The sequence below is a fragment of the Epinephelus fuscoguttatus genome, linkage group LG16, assembly GCF_011397635.1.
Source record: "Epinephelus fuscoguttatus linkage group LG16, E.fuscoguttatus.final_Chr_v1".
Lineage (NCBI taxonomy): Eukaryota > Metazoa > Chordata > Actinopteri > Perciformes > Serranidae > Epinephelus > Epinephelus fuscoguttatus.
The window spans coordinates 23,730,760-23,751,533 of NC_064767.1; the positions used below are offsets into that span (position 1 = coordinate 23,730,760).

General features: G+C 40.8%; 2 protein-coding genes across 4 annotated transcripts in view; one reads left to right on the forward strand and one right to left on the reverse strand.

Moving 5' to 3' along the window:
* Positions 1–2,074: 2,074 nt before the first annotated feature.
* Positions 2,075–14,933, forward strand: phf3 (PHD finger protein 3). 3 transcript variants are annotated; one of them, XM_049600303.1, is made up of 16 exons: positions 2,075–2,209; positions 4,930–5,180; positions 5,862–5,981; positions 6,090–7,410; positions 7,758–8,034; positions 8,437–8,488; positions 9,556–9,676; positions 9,801–9,957; positions 10,059–10,175; positions 10,398–10,532; positions 10,629–10,773; positions 10,874–11,057; positions 11,145–11,292; positions 11,450–11,539; positions 12,822–13,017; positions 13,120–14,933. In XM_049600303.1, the coding sequence occupies exons 2-16, from the start codon at positions 4,946–4,948 to the stop codon at positions 14,898–14,900; spliced, it is 5,079 nt and encodes a 1,692-aa protein (XP_049456260.1). In that variant the 5' UTR covers positions 2,075–2,209; positions 4,930–4,945; the 3' UTR covers positions 14,901–14,933. The 3 variants fall into 3 exon arrangements, with proteins under 3 accessions (XP_049456260.1, XP_049456261.1, XP_049456262.1); XM_049600304.1 differs by having other exon boundaries at positions 5,862–5,975; XM_049600305.1 differs by having other exon boundaries at positions 4,930–5,012.
* A 315-nt stretch (positions 14,934–15,248) lies between these two features.
* eys (eyes shut homolog) overlaps positions 15,249–20,774 on the reverse strand; it is a 233,308-nt gene continuing 227,782 nt past the window's right edge. Inside the window, exons 48-51 of the mRNA XM_049600306.1 lie at positions 20,566–20,740; positions 20,156–20,328; positions 19,875–20,036; positions 15,249–17,945 (exon numbers count right to left, since the gene is read on the reverse strand). Coding sequence (XP_049456263.1) covers positions 16,753–17,945; positions 19,875–20,036; positions 20,156–20,328; positions 20,566–20,740 — 1,703 coding nt within the window. The 3' untranslated portion in view covers positions 15,249–16,752. The remainder of the gene's footprint in view (positions 17,946–19,874; positions 20,037–20,155; positions 20,329–20,565; positions 20,741–20,774) is intronic.

Genomic DNA, 20,774 nt, shown 5'->3' on the forward strand with positions numbered 1-20,774 from the left:
CTCTGAAATGTATTTGACTCCTTTTTTCAGTTTCACCAAAAGTTGTTTGGTTTTCAGGGCTTTTCAAGCACCTCTAGTAAAAATGGACTATTAGGGGCTTGTTAACATAACAAAAGCCACATTCATGAGCTGCCTCCTCATTTGGCCAGCAGTGTTGTTGGCTTTGCTTCATCATTTGAAACAATGGCTGCTCAAGCAGAGACATCCACTCTATACAAACCTGTTCCTGAATTCTAATGATATGTGCTCCCACTGTGATTTAAAGGGTAACTTTGGTATTTTTTCAATCTGGACACACAAGTGACCAATGGGACCAACAATTTTGAAATTGGCCCAGTTTTGAGAGAGCCCCTTCAAACATCATGGCATTTTCCACCACCAGTTTGTCTACTAAAAGAGCTCGTTTTGCCACTTACTGGCTCAAATTGTTAAAAAGTGTCTGACTCTACAGAGATAGACCTTAGGCAAACTTCCAGCCTACAGTACCATTGCACCCCACTGTGTGTCAGTTCTGGTAGTTAGCAGCTACACTCCTCCAGGTGGTTGCTTTTCAATGTACCCCAGGTTTTAACAGATCTGGGAAAACTTAATTTTCCTACTCTGCACCTTGGACATGGAACAATCTCCAAAAAGATCTATAATTAGAAACACTTACATCCATCAAGGAATTTAAGGGCATCATAAAGAATGTGGTGACAGAGACACGTGCTTGTTTTTCTTGAGAGGCTACTATGTTTGAATAGTTGTTGTTTTATGGTGAATTTTTGTATTATATGTTTTATTTGTTTCATTTTAATGTGTTTTGATTGGCTGCGACCTTGGCCAGGTCTCTCCAGTAAAAGATTTTCAATCTCAATGGGACTTCCCGGTTAAATAGAGGTTAAATGAATAAGATCATTTTTGTACACACAGCCCCAAAATCGCTAGCGCCAAACCCACCAGACCCCATTTAAGTAAACAGTAATTTTACACGTATAGAGCCATTATATTTTCACATCTAATTGGGTGAGTTAAGAGTTTTTTTCAACCAAACCAGAGTCAGTGATTATTGTAACAGTGGAGGGATGAAGAAAACCTGTATTTGTGAGATGTAATTTGCTTCTCCTGACTTTGAATGAATTGAGTTTTATGATGGAAAAAATGACTGTTTATTTAAATGGAGTCTGGTGGGTTTAAACATACAGGATATAACAAAAGGTCTACCTATGTAGGGATCCTTTCCATAATGCAGCCTTTTGCTTAGTACTGGACCAAAAAACAACAATTTTAAAAATTGTTGTTCTCATGAGTCACTTAGACACAAAAACAAGGGAAAATGGATCCAGGTTGAAAAATACAGGTTACCCTTTAAGACACAGGGGCAGCTTTGAATGGTTGATTCATGTGGTTTGACATTTAAAAAGTGGAGACAGAGAAGACTTATGTTTTCATAGCACAGCAGTATCCTCCTAGACTGGATACATCTTTGTATACCTGTTTTTATGATTTACAAATGTCAAATTACTTCTGTGTTTCTCTTATAAGTATGATCTGCAAATGTAGATTGAGACTTAAAAACAAATTGGATACTGTAGGGATGTAAATGTGTGCTGTCAAGATGAAAATATGATATTAAAATCTCATTAATCTGTAAGAGTGAGAGTGAAAAAGTGCTTGTGTGCTAAGTACAATGTTTGCCTGTTTTGTTGGACTTGTAACTTGCAGCTTTTTGCAATGGTAAAAACACCCAGGTTGAAAATTAAGATTCCTTGCACTTCATGGTTCTGCATTCAAATTATTTTACACAGAAGGCACGAATCTGCTTTTGTGAAATAAAATAAATAGATAAATGTTCAGGCAAGAGGATGTCAAACATTTCACTTACATATATGACAATAAATCAACATTTTCTCTACATGGAACAACTGAATGCATTTGAAAAGTTGACTCTAACACCATAGTTTGCATTCACACACAGGTACCCCCTCTGAACTGTAGTTTGCAAAGCATAAATACTGGAAACCACTGTGTAGATGTGAGTTATGTCTGTACTATCAGCTGCTATGCTACCAGTAAACAGAAGCCACGTGACGACCAGCGCTGTGTGTCAGGGGCTTTGCAGCAGCAGGACGAATGACGGCTGAGTTAGAGGAAGTTACTGGTAGCTGGGAGCAGTTGTGCTAGTATGTAACCTTTCACGAGTTGGATACAGCACCGCAGTGAGAAAGAGGTAAGAGTCCTGGGGATAAATATTTATTAATATCAAAACTGCATGCGTTTAATCAGATGCATGTGGGCGTGATCATCTAACGGCCGCTAGCAGCACTCAGGCTACAAACAAACTTGGTACCTGTAGGCCTATGCTAAAGCGACCTAGCTAGCCTGTCTGACAGATTTAGCACCGACCTGTCTAACTAAATATTTACACATTTTGTGCGCTATGTCTGGCTTTCCTTGCACAGATTTTTACTTGTGCAAATGCTATTTGTAGCAACAGTGGCAGAGTTTAAAACGGTGAGTTCCCTTGGGTAGTAACTTCCTACATAAGTTACCGTTAGCTTGCTAGCATACATGCTAACGTTGTGCAGCGGGTAGTCGTTAGCCGTCCTAGAACGTTAGCATGCTAACTAGCAAACACTTCATTGGGAGGGAGAACCTGGTTACAGAAACGCGGTTCTGATATGGGCGTTAAGTTATATTAGGTGACATTATATTAAGACGTCTGAACAGCTGCTAACATAGTTAAGTAACGTTTTCATGTATGCACTCCTACGTCTGGCCTGCGCAAGGTTGTGAAGTTCTAACTTGGTTAAAAGCGGCAACGTTAACATGTAGCATTTACATTAGCTTCCCTCTTTGACGGCTCTCAAAGTTAGCCATAGGAATTTTTGTTTTGCACTTCGTTACACACAAACGCTTATAGGTAACTGTACGCTTATAGGTAACTGTAAGTGCACATATTTGACTATGTAAACGTGGACGACCAACGGAAGTGGCCAAACATGACATGCTAGCGACGTTGGCTTAACGTAGCAGGACAACATACCAACAGTATTTACAGCTGATGGACTCATCCCAGAAGTTAAGTTTGAGTTGTTTGTCACTGTGCGCCCAACAGCTTTAAGGGACATGCCGTCAGAAATCGATTACATTTAGATCTAAATGTTTTATTTTCCTACATGTTAAGCCATATAAGAAGGAGCGTTAGATTATAGACTGACCTACATGACCGATTAGGAGACAGGGGGCCTGAAAGCTGACCCATATAGGACCCCCACCCCCTCGCAAAGAAACAGATACCCTCCACAAAAACAAACATAACACTGTGGTTATATGAGTATCAGAAAGCTTACAAAGAAGCTTATCCACAGTTGTTATAATAAGCAAACATGCAAAGGAGGTGTTTTAAACTCTAATTTGCAATTTAAAAAAAACGTGCAAACTCCTGTTTGTTCGTCTACATTTAAAAAGATATGTTATAGCTTTGACACTTAAATACTTATGACGTTTTCATGTTGTGCACCCTATCGGATGAGCAACAGCAAACTTCTAAGTAAATGCTGAATAGTTCAATCTTTTTTAGAACTTAATTTTTAATTCGTTTTCAGCGGCAACAATACAGTGTATACATTTCATTTTTTATAGATGTATGTAATATTTGTACACATTATATTCAAAGTTTACACAATTATAAGAATAAAATTGCACAGACTTCCACTCCAATGTGTATTTTGCCAAACTGGAATAAAAAAATAGTAATAATAATTGTCCACTCCAACTTACAATAACACAGATAAAGTACAGGTGCAAAATGTGCGCTACATATGATGACATATAATGTATCAGTGAGAGTTTAGGAGAGCCGTACTGGATGATAACCCCCGAACAGGTCAGTCTAACACATGAATTCCTAATGTTTCCCTATGAGTTTTTGTTAAACCTCACATACTACTTCTTTTCCCCCCGTTTGTTTATCATCAAATGACTGAAAAAGAAGATAACATAATAAGGAAGTCAAAGTAAGCAGAAATGTGTAGTGCAGAGTCATGTGAAGATGTTAAGGTCTTTATTTTTTGTAGTTTACAGCCACTGGCTAAGAGCTGATGATGCTTTGCGTATCTTGTTTATTTTATCTTTAATTTAAACAGGTAATCACATTTGGACGGTGGGGTCTCTTTCTCAAGAGAGCCACAGTTAAGACAGAAAAGCATATAACATAAAGTTACAGACAAACTGGAAAGTCATACAAAGATAAAATATAAGTGGAAAAAGTGCCAAAGTGATAGTTTAAAACTATCTACAAGAACAAACCCTGGCAGACACTCTCTCCAGGTTTCTTAAAAGAAGTTAAAAGACCCCGAAGGGAATCATGCTGGACAAATCAGTTCCTGCTGCAGTGTGATCCAGGTTCAGGGGGCAGATAAGGAGAAGACATTTTGACCATATCCTGTACAGACTAAGGGGATGGAGCCCCGGGAGCGTAGGCTATGATGGAACTGTTTACGTGACAGACATGTAAGAGTAAAAATAAATACAGTTATACAAGTGCCAGGTTTTGCGCTTGGATAAAGATGACCAGTTCACTAAAGAATACAAAGTAAAATAGTGCGTGAGGTTATGGATCTCAGACCTCTGTGATAAACATTGTCCAACAGATGGGGAGAATGAATTTAAGCGTTTGTGTTCAAAACATCCCCATAGTCCAGAGGAGGAAAGAGTGGCAGCAACAAGCTGTCCCTGATGCTGAAAGAGAAACAGCCCAATTTTAATTTCAGTGTACTTCAAGAAAACATTAACATGAATATTTGCTCAGATCTAGCTTGCTTAGATGAGACCTCAAATGGACATGGTGCGTGATAGCTGTCTTGAAGCATTATTGATATAATTTTGCTTGCTCAAAATGGGTCTTTGACACCTGCTTTCCTTACATTTTGTCTTTGTTTCATACAGGAAGGCAGCAGCATTCATGGATATTGTGGACACCTTTAATCATTTAATACCCAGTGACCAGTTGGACGACTCCCTGATAACAGGTCAGAATTTGGAATGTGAAGCCAGTAATGAGTTTGGGACAGGACACCGGCTGGAAGACTCACTGAAGAACATGCTCAGTGACAAAGACCCCATGTTTGGATGTGCAAGCTCTCAGTTCAATTTGCTGGACAATGAGGACGCCACTTTTCAGATTGCTGGCTCAGCAGGTACGTCAGCAGACAAAACAGTCAGTAAAATGACTAATGCTGATTTGTGCTGATTTCAAACTTTAATTAAAGCTGGCATGTAACTTTGTTAATGTGGCTGCTTCACAATATAGACCATACACAACTGACTATAAAACTTGGCAGAGGGAATTTTAAGTATATAATAACAGCTTGCTTACATTATTTATTCATCAGCAGCAAACTTTGATTAGCTTAGTTTTGTATTTTACGTCGGCTTTTCAGGTGCTTGACGACAAAACCACAACATCAGAAATACATAGGCAGATCTCTCTAGATTTAGATATACAGGGAAAATCCTCACTGTCAACATCTGTTTGTACCACAAACATTTTAATGTCAGCATAAGCACTATCAGATATCACATTCAGACTGTGCTTTATTTAAGTGTTTGAGATTGAAAACAATCACCAGAATCCATTTCATGTCATGAATATGTTTAGAAATGCCAAAGAGATACAGCAGCTGAGCAAAATTCAGCAGTGGGTCAGTGATGTTTTTTGTTTCTTTGTGTTATTAGATTTTAAAGAGATATCATTGTAAATGCTCCTGTGTCAACTGGATGGCTGATTTTCAAACATTGTGGTTGCCATTTCTCTTTCTGTCTGTTTTGAATATTGTTTGTTTGTTTGGAAACTACATTTACTTTTTTGATTGTTGCAGGTCTCAGTGATGGTTCAGCATCCGCCGGCCTTGGCAGTGAACTGACAGCTGCAGAGACCACACAAGTCAAGAGGCCTGTTGGCAGGCAGAAGAAACGAACAAGTTATTTAGATGGTAATGGTGAGTTGCACATTTAGTTTCCTAAATGTGTCATGTCCTGTTTCCACGACATGACACCTAAAAATTATAGATATTGTGACAGTTTCCTGTGTTTTCTTGTTGAAACAGAGCATTGCAGTAATCCACAGCCCGCTAACATATCCACTAACACCATGATCCGAGGACGACCAGGGAGGAAACCAGCCAACAGGCTACGGAAGTCATTTGTCATTGAGAAAGGCGTTAAAGGCGCCCAGCTGAAGAGAGAATTAACTCTGGGAGGGCGTATTAATGTTAATGATCTTGATTGTGGATTATGGCTGAAGCCTTCAGTTATATTGAGACGACTGACGGTCACAATTGCAGGATTCAGGATTGAGCTGCTTCCAGGACCCTCTTACACAGAAAATGTTGAAGCGAGCCAGTCCGTGTGCCTTGACAGTGGTTTTTCGTATGCTGGGGATATTGGGTTTGCAGTGTTGCCAGATGAAGCTGTCAGTGTACAGAATCCCACACCTGAAGCAGTGGCAGAGGTCGATGCAACTGAGAAGAGCTCTGCTGATGATGCGGCCCTCGGCCTGGGCCCGTATGTGAATCCTAATGACGTGCAGGCCTCCAACGGGACAGTAATGGGGAGTGCCTGCCTACAGGAGACAAAACTTAACAATCAGGATGTTCCTAAAAATCAAAAGTCAGTGAGTAAGGAAAAATCTGACATCAGAGAGCCACAAAACACTGAGAATAACAGAACTACTGTTACACATAAGACTGATGATAAGGAAAAGCACCAGATTGTGGCCAAAATACCGCTCAAGTCAAAACAAGGACTCGCCTCTGACAAGAATAAGGACTTGGTTTTAGGTAAACCAAACAACATGATTAAGGGAGATAAAGTAATCCAAAACACACCATCCAAAATCCAAAGAGGAGACCCGCACAAAATGAAATCTCCAAAGGAAAAGACAGACATTTCACCTTTGAAAAGGCCTGCGGAAAACACCCAAAGTGAGCATGTGTCTAAAATACAAAAGACACAGGGCGCAGGAGAAAGTAAAGCAAAGCCAAAATTGCCAAGTACACCCAGCTCTGTAGCAAAGAAGAGCCCATCATCTGGTCACCGTGTTGATCAGCAGGGACCGACCAAACATCCGCCCAATATCCCCAAAGTAGAGACTGCTAACTTGACGCATGGCCGTCCAGGCCACTCTGTAAAAACACCTGCTGAGGAAGGAGGGCAAGAAAAGCCCAAACTGAAAAAGCCAGAAAAGATCCTTCAAAGACAGAAAAGCAGAACTTCAAGAAGCATCTCTGTGGAGGAGCCGCAGCTGTTTATTCCAGATAACGCTCCTGTTGTGAAGAAGGAAAGTGCTGAGGAGCAACCTGCTAACAGCGAGTCTGTATGGGACGGGAACAACTGCTGTGGCCAGTGCAAGAAACACCACAATAATATGTAAGTGTTGCAAGACAAGTTGTTTATTTGTTCCTCAAATTTAATATTACATTTTGTAGATTTAACTTCACAGGTGTGAGCAACATTGAAATGTTGATAGTTGCTTTACTCAGCATAGGATGCAATATTTAAAGGATTTTAGGACTGTGAGAATGGGAATGTGAAAGGTATCAGCCACAATATTTGTACAATTATCAAAAAACCTGACTGGCTTACAGTGAGATAGATGTTTGAGTAAACAAAAAAAGGAGTTTTAATATTGATTTTATTTATGTTCTGTGCCAGAGTGCATCTGTTGCTCAGAATGCTTGCAAACACACCTTTAATAGTATCCGTGCTTTGTTTAGGTTCATGGTAGGCTGTGGTCGCTGTGACGACTGGTTCCATGGTGACTGTGTTGGTCTTGACCTGACGAAAGTACGCGAAATGGAGGAGGAGGACCAGATGTACGTGTGCTTAAAGTGCTGTGAGGAGGAGACCAAAAAGGTGGAGCCTGAACCCCCGAGTGCAGCCAAACCAGAAGTTCAAGCAAAAACTGAGGTACAGGAAGTTAAACCGCCCCCCAAACCCCAACCCGGACCATCTCAGGCACTCGCATCAGGGGGCGTCAGACCAGTAAGAAAGGTAAGCATTGTCAGTATGAGTACTTTAACAAAGCTATTGATCATGCATTTATAGAAATCTTTCATATACAAAGGATATTTTATTTGTTCCCCCAGCTATTTCCTCCTCTGATATTAATCATAGCCAGTGTTACCACTACACAAGGGTTTGTTGTCTTTTGCTTTTACTTTGCCTGTCCAGAAGGCTTGCACATGGGTGTGTGGTTAACATGGTGTACTCACCAAAGTTTAGTGCATTTTCCCCACACATAAAACTCACTCTGTATTTCTTTGTATGACCTTTGGCCAGGGGGGATTGTAATATTTGATGTGTTATTCACACGTTTTATTTTGTTGATATTGTCTTTCTTAATGACATCAATATTGTTAATGATGTACTTTTTGCACTTCTCTCCCAAAATAGGATCCTGATAGAAGGCAGTCCACAGATGGCAGAGAGGCAGCTCATAAACCAGGTATTTTCTTTAGGAGGCTGTGAATGTAAAAATAGGTTTGTTTTTGTTTACTTGTTCTCTTTTTAATGCCACATTGGGTTCAAGGCCAGGCTGGTTCATGGTGCTTTATTACAACATGTGAACAAGATTGAATGAAGACAGTCACAACACATGATTTATTTTTTTCTACATAGTGTGAAACATGTTTTTTGTTATTTAAATTGAAACCTTATATACTGCAAGTTGAGATAAGACATCACCAAATATGCTCAGGACTTTATAAAAGGGATGTTAATTACATTTCTACACCACCAAAAAATAAGTGTGTGAACTACATTTTAAAGAAACTAAATATAATGCTGGAATGCTACAACTGCACATATGCTGGCGATTGGGGATCTGATTTTAATGTGGTGGTAAATGTGGGTGTAGCAAGTTTACAGTATAAAAATACCTGCGACAAGGGGGGTGTATTTTTAAACTTATACAACTAGATGTTGTCATAACCTCCCCAAAACTCCAGCATTGACTCCAAGCTCACTGCTTATATTTTGACAACTCGACAAAGTTTACAGCTGAAAACATCAAGTGAGCGGGGAGGACATTTTTGGGAGCTGCAGATACTGTTGGGCATTATAAAAACAAACGAGAACACAAGTGCATCCGCGGGGTAAGGGTCTCTTAAAATAGCTACAGACAGTTTTGTTGTGTTGTTGCTGTTTGCCTCTATAATTCAGAACCCAACTGTGGCTACAAAACCAACGTCAAACTAAGGAAAATGCTCAACTTCAGTGTCACCTTGCTGCCTGATATTGTTTACAATAGTGTTTTGATCAGGTTGAGATACTAAACAGCTACATCTACAACTTGCTTTGCATTCTAGTTCAATACAGAGGAGAAGATAAAATCCTTATTGTCCTTTCTCAGGTATTAGATAACAGCCAAAGTTGCTAATATTTTTCATAGCAAGCGTCTGTGTGTCACATTCTTGTATCAGAACTCTGTGTTGAATCTTTGATATTCTGTAATACTTGTGGTCACAGAATTCCCCCACCCTCTCAGTAGATATTGTCATTCTATCCTCACAGGCTTTTATCTCAAACAAGAGACGAAGAGTAAGACTCCGTCGTCAGCTTCAAAGAAACCGGTGTCTGTGGAGGCAATCAGGCGAAGTGTGCGTGATTCTTTGAAAGAAATCCTCATACAGAGGTGAGTATTTCGTGAGTGAATGTAATTAGAAGAAATGTGCAGAGACTGAAAACATTTTATATTTCTTTTATTGAAAAACACAAACTACCCAAGTGCACTAAATTTAACGCTTTCTTCACTATAGGTTGAAGGAGTCTGATTTAAACGTCTCAGTGGAGAGGGCCTCAGAAGTTGCCAAGAAGACAGAGAGAGAGCTTTTTCACTTGTATAAAGACACTGACAACAAATACAAGAACAAGTACCGAAGCCTAATGTTTAACCTCAAAGATACTAAAAATAATGTAAGTACCATTTGAAATCAGGCGTGTTGCAAATGTAAAGTTTCGTGGAGTTTTAATATAAACACAATTTCCTTTATTTGTATTTTTATTGTATCTTTAAGGTCCTTTTTAAGAGGGTCCTCAAAGGGGAAATTTCTCCTGGTAACCTAATTCGAATGAGCCCCGAGGAACTGGCCTCGAAAGAATTGGCTGCTTGGCGACAAAGGGAGAACCGACATGTAAGTAATGCTTTGTCTTTGCTGTAGTTTCTAACAAATGTAATTACATATATTCACCCTGATAGCCCAGTGCTTCATCTTGTAGCCCATGATAATTGGGAAAAAGTAAGCTCAGAAAGTGGTATTAACATACTTGGAGATTTTGTCTTCCTTTATGTTTGTATTTTGGAATACTAAACTTTCAGTAGCCCTCTAAAAAGCAACACATTTCTCATTTTACAGACGATTGAGATGATCGAAAAAGAGCAAAGAGAGGCAGAGAGACGGCCGATCACCAAGATCACGCACAAAGGTGAAATTGAAATCGAGAGCCAAGAACCAGCAAAGGAACCAGTGAAGGCCCCTGAGCCTGAAGAGGTAAGAGACACAACAAATAATACTGCATTACCGTATATTTACCAGTAAAAGGGGCGACATGTCTTTTTCATTGTCTTTTTATTTTTATCTTGTCAGCTTAAGTCTCCTCCCAAAGTGGCAGAAATCTCAGCAGAGCCTCCAAAAACCCCAGAGGATAAAACAGAGAGTACCAAGACGGAGAAAGACACCACCAGCCAACACAAGTCTCATTTATTTGACCTACACTGCAAAATCTGCACTGGTAAAAAGATCCTCATATGCTTTAAGATTGATTTTTCTGCTTGTAATGTGTCACTGCTGAGTTACCAACTTGTTGTGTAATGTTCTTCTTTTCAAATAAGGTCGTATGGCTCCCCCTGTGGAGGAGGCACCAACCAAAGTGGTCAAAGTTGCCACCACAGTGGTTCGGAGGCATTCCACTAAAGCAGAGGAGACGAAGAGCACACCACCTGCAATCGATGACGACCTGCACCTCACTGTTCTAGAGGAGAGCTTCCGAAATGCTCAGTCGGTTTATGAAGGACGGTAAGCTGTTACTTCTAATACTCTGTGTCGTTCTCTTGCAAGCTGATTTTTGCAAGATTGCTCCATTGCTGTTTATATTCATCACAGGTCGGATCACGCAACTGGAAGAGATGAAGAGGCCGCTTTCCTTTCCAACCTGAAGTCCCTGTGGCGAGGATTTATTCATATGCACTCTGTGGCAAAGTTTGTGACAAAAGCTTTTCCTGTCTCTGGCATTTTGGACAACTTGACTGAGGTAAAGTGGACACATTAATTATTCATCATTCGTTATCCATTATTCATTATCCATTATTCATTATTCACTGAACACATTTCGAGTTTGAATAACTGTAGCAAAGTGTTTTAAACTAAGCACTGTCAGTAAGGTTTGACCTTTTTTTTTTCTTCATCAGGACCTTCCAGATAGCATTCAAGTTGGTGGAAGGATAAGTCCACAGACGGTGTGGGACTACTTGGAGAAGATTCGGGCAACTGGAACAAAAGTGAGTTTTCAGCAGCTTTCCCCCTTAAAGAGGCAGTTTATTCCCAAATCAAAAATACATGTTTTTTGTCTTACCTGTAGAGCTATCTATCAATCTAGATTGTCCCTACATGAAACTGCTCACAACAAGGTCTGTGGATTATCTTAAGTTAAGCGGAATTTATAATTCTGCGTCCAATCGAGGCCATACCTATGGTGTAGGCTTTTTATTAATGTAGAGCCTGTGCCGTAGCCTGACACTACCCAGAAATTTAACTGCAGGTCACTGCAATGCAGGCCTTGTGTCATTTTTGTAAGCTGAGACCATTTCCCTCAGAGGAAACTAAGCATTTATTTACTTCAATTTCCAAGGTAAGAAGACACTAAATTGGGAAAACAAGGCCTCCACTAAATGTGGAGGCCTTGCTAAATGTTAGCATGTTTTTGTTTGGAAAACGTGTTTAGTATAAGACAGGTGTTTTGTCAGTGAACCTTGTGAGTTGTCATGGAACCAAATTTTGTAACGTTATCTTTGTTAAATGTTGCTGTGTCTCTGGCTTCATATGAGTAGAGCAAAAGTCAGCTAGCTGCTAGGCTAATTTATACAATGTAAAATGCCATAGACTTGTGCTAAAATCATTATCATGTTGTATATGTGGGGAAAATGGCTTTGTCTGTGAATGCTGCGAGTTATAGTGAAGCTGATGTGTGTACTTGTGTGTGTTTTAAATCAACTAAACCCTACAGTACCTCACAGAAACCCCGCTGCTGACTAGTGTTATGGCGGTGTAACTGCAGAGTGACACCGACACCATGGCACAAGGATAAATGCTCGCGACAGCATAGGCCATGTGCATAGGATGGCATAGACTTTGCATAGAGCTGACACACAAGTACAAATCCCATTAAATAGGGTCATGATTTCTTGAAGACATTGCTGTTGAGTTTTTCAAATGTAATTTTTTTTGTCGCTTTGAGCAAGACAAGCCAAGTGCCATCTAGTTCCATTATGTCTGAGAGAAGGCAGACATCTCTACGACTGATATGTCCCACACTCACAATTCATACTATATCAACTAAATTGATACATAGCACTACAGAAGAGGAGAAAAATATATGTTTGATTTTGGGGTTAACTGGCCCTTTAAGGGATTACACAGTCTACAGTAATATTAAGTCACTAAATACCATTCAGATTTGTAGTGTCATGTGATGCATTATAGAGCTGCTGTAATAAAGAGTTCTGGTCGAATTTCTACAGTGATTACAAATTTTACTGACGCATGCTTTTTCTTTTATTAAAGGAGGTGTGCCTGATTCGCTTCTCCCCTGAGACAGAGGAAGATGAGATCTCCTATACTCTTTTGTACGCCTACTTCAGCAGTCGCAGGCGTTTTGGGGTGGTGTCCAATAACCTGAAACAAGTGAAGGACATGTACCTCATTCCCTTGGGCGCCACTGAAAAAGTTCCACATCAGCTCGTTCCCTTTGATGGGCCAGGTAACATGGACACCTCTCTTCTCTTGGATAATTACTTTTCTCTCGGTAAATTACACAAACATTTCTAATCTTTCAAATTTAATTAATGTTCTCATTTGACAGGTTTAGAAAACAACCGTGCCAACCTCCTCCTTGGACTCATAATTCGCCAGAGACCTAAGAGGGATTTTCTTCCCGTGGACATGAATGAGAGTGCAAGGATTATTCCTGAAATCCAGCCCATCACCGTTTCCACAAAAGAAACCAGAGAAACAGAGGAGGATGAGAAATTGTTCCTCTCTTCCTTGACTACTGCACATAAAAAAGAGAAGGACAAACCACTTAACACTACTGAAGATGTTGATGAACCAATTACAGAGTCTTTTGAAGAACCATCTGCATCAGAGGAGACCAACAATCAGGAACCCCGAAAACCACTGCGCTTCCTTCCAGGTGTGTTAGTAGGCTGGGGTGGGGAATTGCCACCTCTGCCAGATGTTGGAGGTAAACCTGCAACAACAGCAGATGACACCCAGAAGACCCAACCAGCTCCCAAAACGGAGGCATCAACTGTAAACTCGAAAAGTCCAACAGCTGCTGCGCCACGAGAGCGCTTTGTCATCAAGAAGAAAGAAGCCAAAGCCGTTAAAGCTGAACAAGAGCTCCCCAGCCCAACGGATACATCTGCTGTTAACAACTCATCAGGAAAGGATGCTGCAGTGGTGACCCATGCTGCCCCAGTCTCTCTGAAAGATAAGCCTCCAGATGTATCGACTGAAGCGTTCCTGGCAAGCTTGTCAGCAGCTCCGAGTGGGGCTGAAACTAGCAGTGCTGCCTCTGCAAACAAAGGCGATGCCGGCCCTTTGTCTGAAACTGAGAAAACGCCGTCTGAAGAGGATCCTTTGTCGCAGTCAAAATCCCAGGCTGCTCCGGCTCACACTAATAGCTCGAAACCTCCTTTAAGTGGAATACTGAAAAAATCTTCAGCATATTGCAGTGTGAGTGAAGATAAAACAACAGTGCTACAAAAGGATAAAGCCAGCCAGCCAGCTCCTTCGAGCCCTAAACCTGTGCCTGTGTTGAGTAGCACTAGAAATGAGCCAGTTACACTATTTCACCAAGGATATTTACAGCTTTCTCAGCCCAAGAACAAACCCGAGGAAGAAAAGCAAACAGCTATTCGATCATTCGCTGGTGAAAAGGAAGATGCTGCGGTGTCCCAGGCTGGTGCTCCTGTAACTCAGACAGTATATTCTCCTACAGTCCCAGCACCACAAGCAGTGTGTTACCCAGAAGTGTCTGAGGTCCCACACAACTCAGTAATGGCACCAGTTCTCCCAGTATACAACAGTACTGCACCCATCCCAGTGCAGCAGCAACAGCCTCAGGTACCTGGCAGCTACGACTACCCAACTGGCCCTCCACCTAACACTTTCTCCAGCCCACACACCCAGGATCAGAACCACAGCACACCGTGGGCTCAGGACAGCACTTCACAGGCCCTTCCCGGACTTCAGTCGCAGTTTGCCGGGAGCTACCCTGAACCAGCTGGCCGACCTCCATCCCTGGCCAAAGACTACAAGCGCCTAGAGGAGCGGTACAGCGACCCGTGGGAGCGGCCGCGCACAACAGAGGACAGAGACCACCACGGGAGGCACAGTCATCACAGGGACACTCATCACGGGAAAAAGAGCAGGTATCATGAACGGGAGCGGGAGAAAAAGCGTGAACGCAGCCGCGACAGAGAGAGGAGTAGGCACCACGGACACTCAGACGACCGCTATGGTGAGAAGAGGAAAGAAAGGCACCGCAGCGATGATCACGGCAGCCGTCATAAGGACAGGCACAGACATAGACGGGACTCTGATTATGAGAATGGACGGAGAAGTTCAAAAGACAGTTAACTCATAATCATGTTTTTTTTTTTTTAAAGCCCCACTAGTTGGGGGCTCTAAGAAAGACTTTTGGTTGGCTTGTTGGTCACTTTGCTGGTTCAAACCACTTTGGCGTTATCGGCTGACAGTGGAGGTGTTTATTTTATACAGTGGTCCGCAGCTTGCCATTTCCTTCATAGAAGTTTAAATTTTATGTTATTGACAGTGCAGCCAAAATGATCTATCATTTCAGAGTGATGTGAAGATCTTTCTAGACGTGTTTTCTTCAAACCAAGACCTGAATATTGGAACAGTTTAAAAATTTTAACCTTTTTATTGTATATATCTTGTTCATACTGAGCTGCTGCAGTGACTACACATGATCACTTAATGTTTTCAGTCTCATGGTAACATACAAAACAAGTGTGGACCATTTGGTAAAAAGTTGGCATGAATGTAACACAGAAAACATTTAACTGAGGACCGTGATCTAAACAGCAGCTATGCTTTTTTTTTTGTTGTTTTTTTTTTCCCCCCCTGGACTTAAATTCGTTTTTAAACTTACTTTTTTTTGAAAAAGTATGTACATTTTGGCTTGTAATATACCTTAGAGATGAAGTGTGCCTTTGCACTGTGTGTTTATGTACAGTTCGTAATAAAGCTAATCCTTTTTTATTATTGATTATTAAAAAAAATTCTCATATTTCTTTTTAAGTGTATTAAAGGTACAACCACCTGGATACTGATTTTCAAGTTATTGTTTACAAAACTGTTTTTGAAATGTTGTCCTTTCTAATTGGAATAGTAACTTACTCTGAGGACTTTTATCTGTTATTTAATCTGATATTTCATCCAGTTGAGTTTTGTCAAAGGAATACTTCACCCCCAAAGGATCATTTGTGTATCAGTTACCCAGCTTTTGTGTTGAATTTTTTTAAAAATGTATTTTTCTTGCACTCCTCCACGGTGAACAAAGAATCCAAAAACTGGAAAATGTCTTGATGAATTAAAGTCGTAGGGGCCACGTCTAACAAACGCAAAACGATAAGGTCCATTTAAAACTCTCACACAGTTGTATGCACAGAACGCCCTTTTTGCCACAGAACCTAACTAAAAGTGAAACTTACCTATGCTCGCTTCAGTGCCAGACTCCATTGGCAAAACCAGCAATTTAACCTCACTGAACACAGGAGCTGCCGATCTATCACTGGCTTGATCAGTTAATTTGTTTGTGTTATTTTTTGATGTTGGTGAATCTGAACTAAACCTTTAAAACACCAAAGTCACACAATAACACAAACAAACAAACTAAGTGATGGAGGCGGTGGTAGACCAGTAGCTCCTGTGTTACTGGTTTTGCCAATGGAGTCTGGCTTTGAAGGATGTATGTAAGTTTCACTTTAGTTCAGTTCCCTGTCGGAAAGGGCTGTCTGTGCAAGATATACTGAGAATACAGCTGGATAACAAAATTGTGAGAGTTTTTAAACAGATGTTTTGATATAGTTTTGACAAGAATATTCTCAATTTTTGGTTTATTCGTTCAACAGAGGCATATGAGACAAAGTTTTCTTCACAAACTCAGTGCACCACGGGGTGAGTAATTGATGAAAGTGACCATTTTGTGGGTGAAGTATTTCTTTAAGTGCGGCTCTGAATCAGACAATGCATTATTATCCATAAAAAAAATCAGACAGAAGTCAGATAAAAATCAAGCTGTAAAATGTTGAGGAAACAAATAGTAAAACAGTGAACTTAACTTTAAAAAATTGGAACCTAGCTACTGCCAACAAATTGTCTTCTGGACTATTTTGTAGTATGGTGTTACAAAAAAAAAAACAGCTAAGCTTAAAGATCATGTTGCAAGATTGAAGATGCAACAGCACTATTCATTACCCTCATAAACATTAAAACCCTCACTATTTTTGAGAAACTGCAACGGCTTAGTATCTTGAAACAAATACACATTTCTGAGGCTTCCTTCAAAGCCTTTTGAAAACAACCCCGAAGTGACAGTTGACACATTTCTGTATAATTCGAATCCTCCAAAGTAAAGCTGACCGCCGTAGTTCAAGGCCACGTAACGCTCAAACGGGTCCACGTCTTTGAAAAGGACTCTCTTGTTGTTGAGGAACACTTGGATAATTGTGCCGTTTAAAGCTATGGAGATATTGTGCCATGTGTTGCAGCACAGTGTGAGATTTCTGGAAGTTATTGGGAGTGAAAGCCTCTCTCCAAGATTGACTGCGACTTTGAGGTGGCCATTCTCCAGTCCCGCTGTGAGGTAGTCATCGTCTTCGTGTTCAGCTCTTCCCATCCACATGATCAAACTGTCATTTGAGCTTGTGAGGAAGCTGAATGAAACCTGTGTGTATTTAAGATTTCTTGTGTTGTATCTCAGGTCCTGATATTTAACGTATGAGCTTCCCACAAACTTGAGAGTTTCTGTGGCTATTTGTTTGTCACAGTGCGTCCCACCCCATCCCAAGGGGCATATACAGCGGTATGAGGTTACACTAGACGGAGCACATGAGGAACCCTGTTTGCAGATGTTGTTAACACAGCTTACAGACTGGTTACACACAGAGCCAGTCCAAGATGGTGGACATACACATATGAATGAGTCACTTCCTGTTGCCCTGCAGCGACCTCCGTTTTGGCACACCTTGTACCCACAGGCAGTCCCATCCCAGTCCCCAACGTTGGCTCCACTTATCGCCCCCGTCTCTGTCAACTCAAACTCCTCCCCGTTGAGTTTAAGTTCTCTTAAACCACCAGTGAAGCCCTGTGGTTCTCCTTCAGTGGCGTCTGTGGAGACTAGGCTCAGAGTGGACACGCCCCCGACAAAGATGTCCGTAGCAACGTCAAGGGTGGTCATCCCTTCAGTCACATTCTCTTTAACTTCCTTATTATCCAGACTGAGGAAGCCTTGGTGACCAACTCGGCCAGCCTTCACTGTGTGCCAGGTCCTGCCACGCGAGTCCACTCGCTCAACAGACTGCAGGATGTGGGTGCCATCCCCGAGATTGTATCGCAGTTGGACAAACCCAGACTTCAAGGAGAGGCAGAAGAAGTCTCCTGGAGGAAGAGAATAAAACAGTCACACATTTCAATAGTAGGTTCTTTCTTGTCTTTCTTGGGTTTGCTTACCTACTATTCCTGCAGAGGAAAATAGTTACATTCACAGCAGTGTGTGTTGACTGACCAGGGCTACAAGGACGTTCTTTTCAAAAAGACACGACTGTTGAATTTTTAAAATGTTTAAATGGTGTGGTGACTTCAATAAAAAAGTGCACTTTTTGCGTTGTGCGAAATAACTTCAATAACTGATTTGTTGTTACAACTGCGACTTAAGTCACCACCGTGACCACTACGGAATTTGTAATTTTAACTTTTAATATTTTTTATCCACTGTCATGCTCCAGTTTCAGGCATAACTCCTTGTTTGTTTTGTTTTACAGGGTATTTATGGTTTGTTTTATATGATTTAATTTTACAGTTTTTATCCAAGTCTAATGCTGGATTAAATCTGTGGTTTGTGTTTGTTTGTTTGGTTTTTCTCTTTGTTTTTGTTTTGTGAATATTTGAAGAAGAAGAATATTTTTCATTTCCCCATCACGTTAATCACCTGAAGACCCTCAAAATTCATCTTGTGACATTCAGGCTGGTAACAGCTGGTGACTGCCGTAGATGGAGGCATAATGTTTTTGGGTTGTCTGTCCATCTGTCCAATTTTCATGAACGTGATATCTCAAGCAAACCTTGAGAGAATTTCTTAATATCTGGCAGAAACGTCCACTTTAACTCAACGATGAACCGCTAAGATTTTAGTGGTCAATGTTACTTGGCCTGTCCTATTCTTGTGGACATGGTATCTCATGAACCCCTTGAGGAAATTTTCTTAAATTTAGCAAAACACTGACTTGAACTCAACAATGAACTGTAACTGAACTGCTTTTGGTGGTCAAAGGTCAAGGTCACTGTGACCTTGAACCCATCTCATTCTCATGAACACAATATCTCATGAACTCCTTAAGGGAATTTCTTCAAATTTGGCAAAACACTGACTTTGACTTAAGAATAAACTGATTGGAATTTGGTGGTCCAAGGTCAAAATCAAGGTCACTGTGACCACACAAAACATGTTTTTGGCCATAATAACTCAAAAAATTCTGACACTAATTATGACCAAACTTCACACAAATGTCTAGTGGGATATAATGATGACATGATTAAAGGCTAACTTCACTGTGACATCATAATATCATGCATAAAACACCTTTCTGGCCATTACTCAACATCACATCTCATGAACAGAAGGGAAGACATTTGGTCAGACACTGAATTGATGACACTAATCTTGGGTGCCCATCTTGCAACTTTGCTGATGGTTTAGATCTTCTGTGCTGCCGGGGCGAAGATGTGTGTGAAGCGTCCATGTTTTCACAGAGAAATGTGACTGGTGCGCTGAGGCACCGCAGGGCAGTAATACTAGATTTTTGGGTTGTTTTTTTTGTGTAACTTAGGTGAACTGACTTTTTTTTCTGACTATAATTACTTTTATATTACACATTACATGGAGTTCAGCTCAAGTGTTGATTTAAAATAAACTTCTATGTCAACATATTAAACTTTACCTGACATATTTGTGATATTAGTGCACAATGATAACAATATGCTACTCTAAATCTTTTCAGATGCCTTTTAGCATGAAATACTTAGTTTCAAGAATAATTAAAGCAGCATTTTTCCTATGATAGTATAGAATTATAAAAGATGCTCCAAAACTGCATTACATCATCTACTTAAAGGTAAGTGCAAGGTGTCCATCATATATTATTCTTTCATTGTACTGTTGAAACAAAGAATGATTTGTATGTGTAATGTGCACCATGGTGTCAGGACATAGAGTAAATAGTGATCCTGGTTCTTACACATCAACACACAGGCATTCTGTAAAGAGAGTAGTTTGTTCATTAACATAAAGGTGTAATTTAATGTCCTCACCAGCTCTGGAACTGAGGTGCTGTGCAGTGTACACAAGGATGCCATCCGGTGATAAAGGCTGGAACTGCAGCTGCAGAACAGTCCTGTGCCTAATACTCATAGGCGGGAATGACATCCATGACGACTGGTTACCGCTGAAGAATGGATCACTGATGGTCACAGCTGAACAGGCAAAACAATACAGCACTTAAATAATTAAATAGTGAACATCTTGGTTTATTAAAATAATCACAAAAAAAAAATATATATATAATGATACAGTTATGGTTCAATGATACGACCTTTCTCGCAGTACAGTCCCGCAGTCCCCAGGGGGCATTGGCAGGTATATCCATTTGGGAGAGGGATGCAGGTGGAGCCGCGGGCACACAGAGGCGGGGGACTGTGCTCGACATCACACACAGACACGGTCTCAGAACAGAGTGCTCCCTTCCATCCAAATGGGCACTGGCAACTGCAGACGGACACAGTCAGACACTGTGAAAAGCTTGTAAACACTGTCCATTCCTTTCACGATATGTGTGCGGTGTAACTGATCTTCTAATGGTCATTGATGCCTAGTCACAATACATATAGGAATATACATATGACAGAAAGTTACTGGGCACATTCAACTCAACTATAAAGCCAATATGTGCTATTCATGAGTGGAAACATTATAAATAATCAACAAATGAATATTTTCACTCACTACACAGATGAGCCGGAGTCCACGCACGTTCCTCCGTTTCTGCAGTGAACATGGACACAAGGAGTGACTCCACACTGACCCACGCTGCGCCCGAAGGCTGGATGTCCCGCAGGCTGTCCCAGCACCTGGAACTTTCTGTCTCTTCTTGTACGAAACTGCACATCAAAAATGCACCCTTTGAAAAGAACAAACACACCGACAGCCAAAGT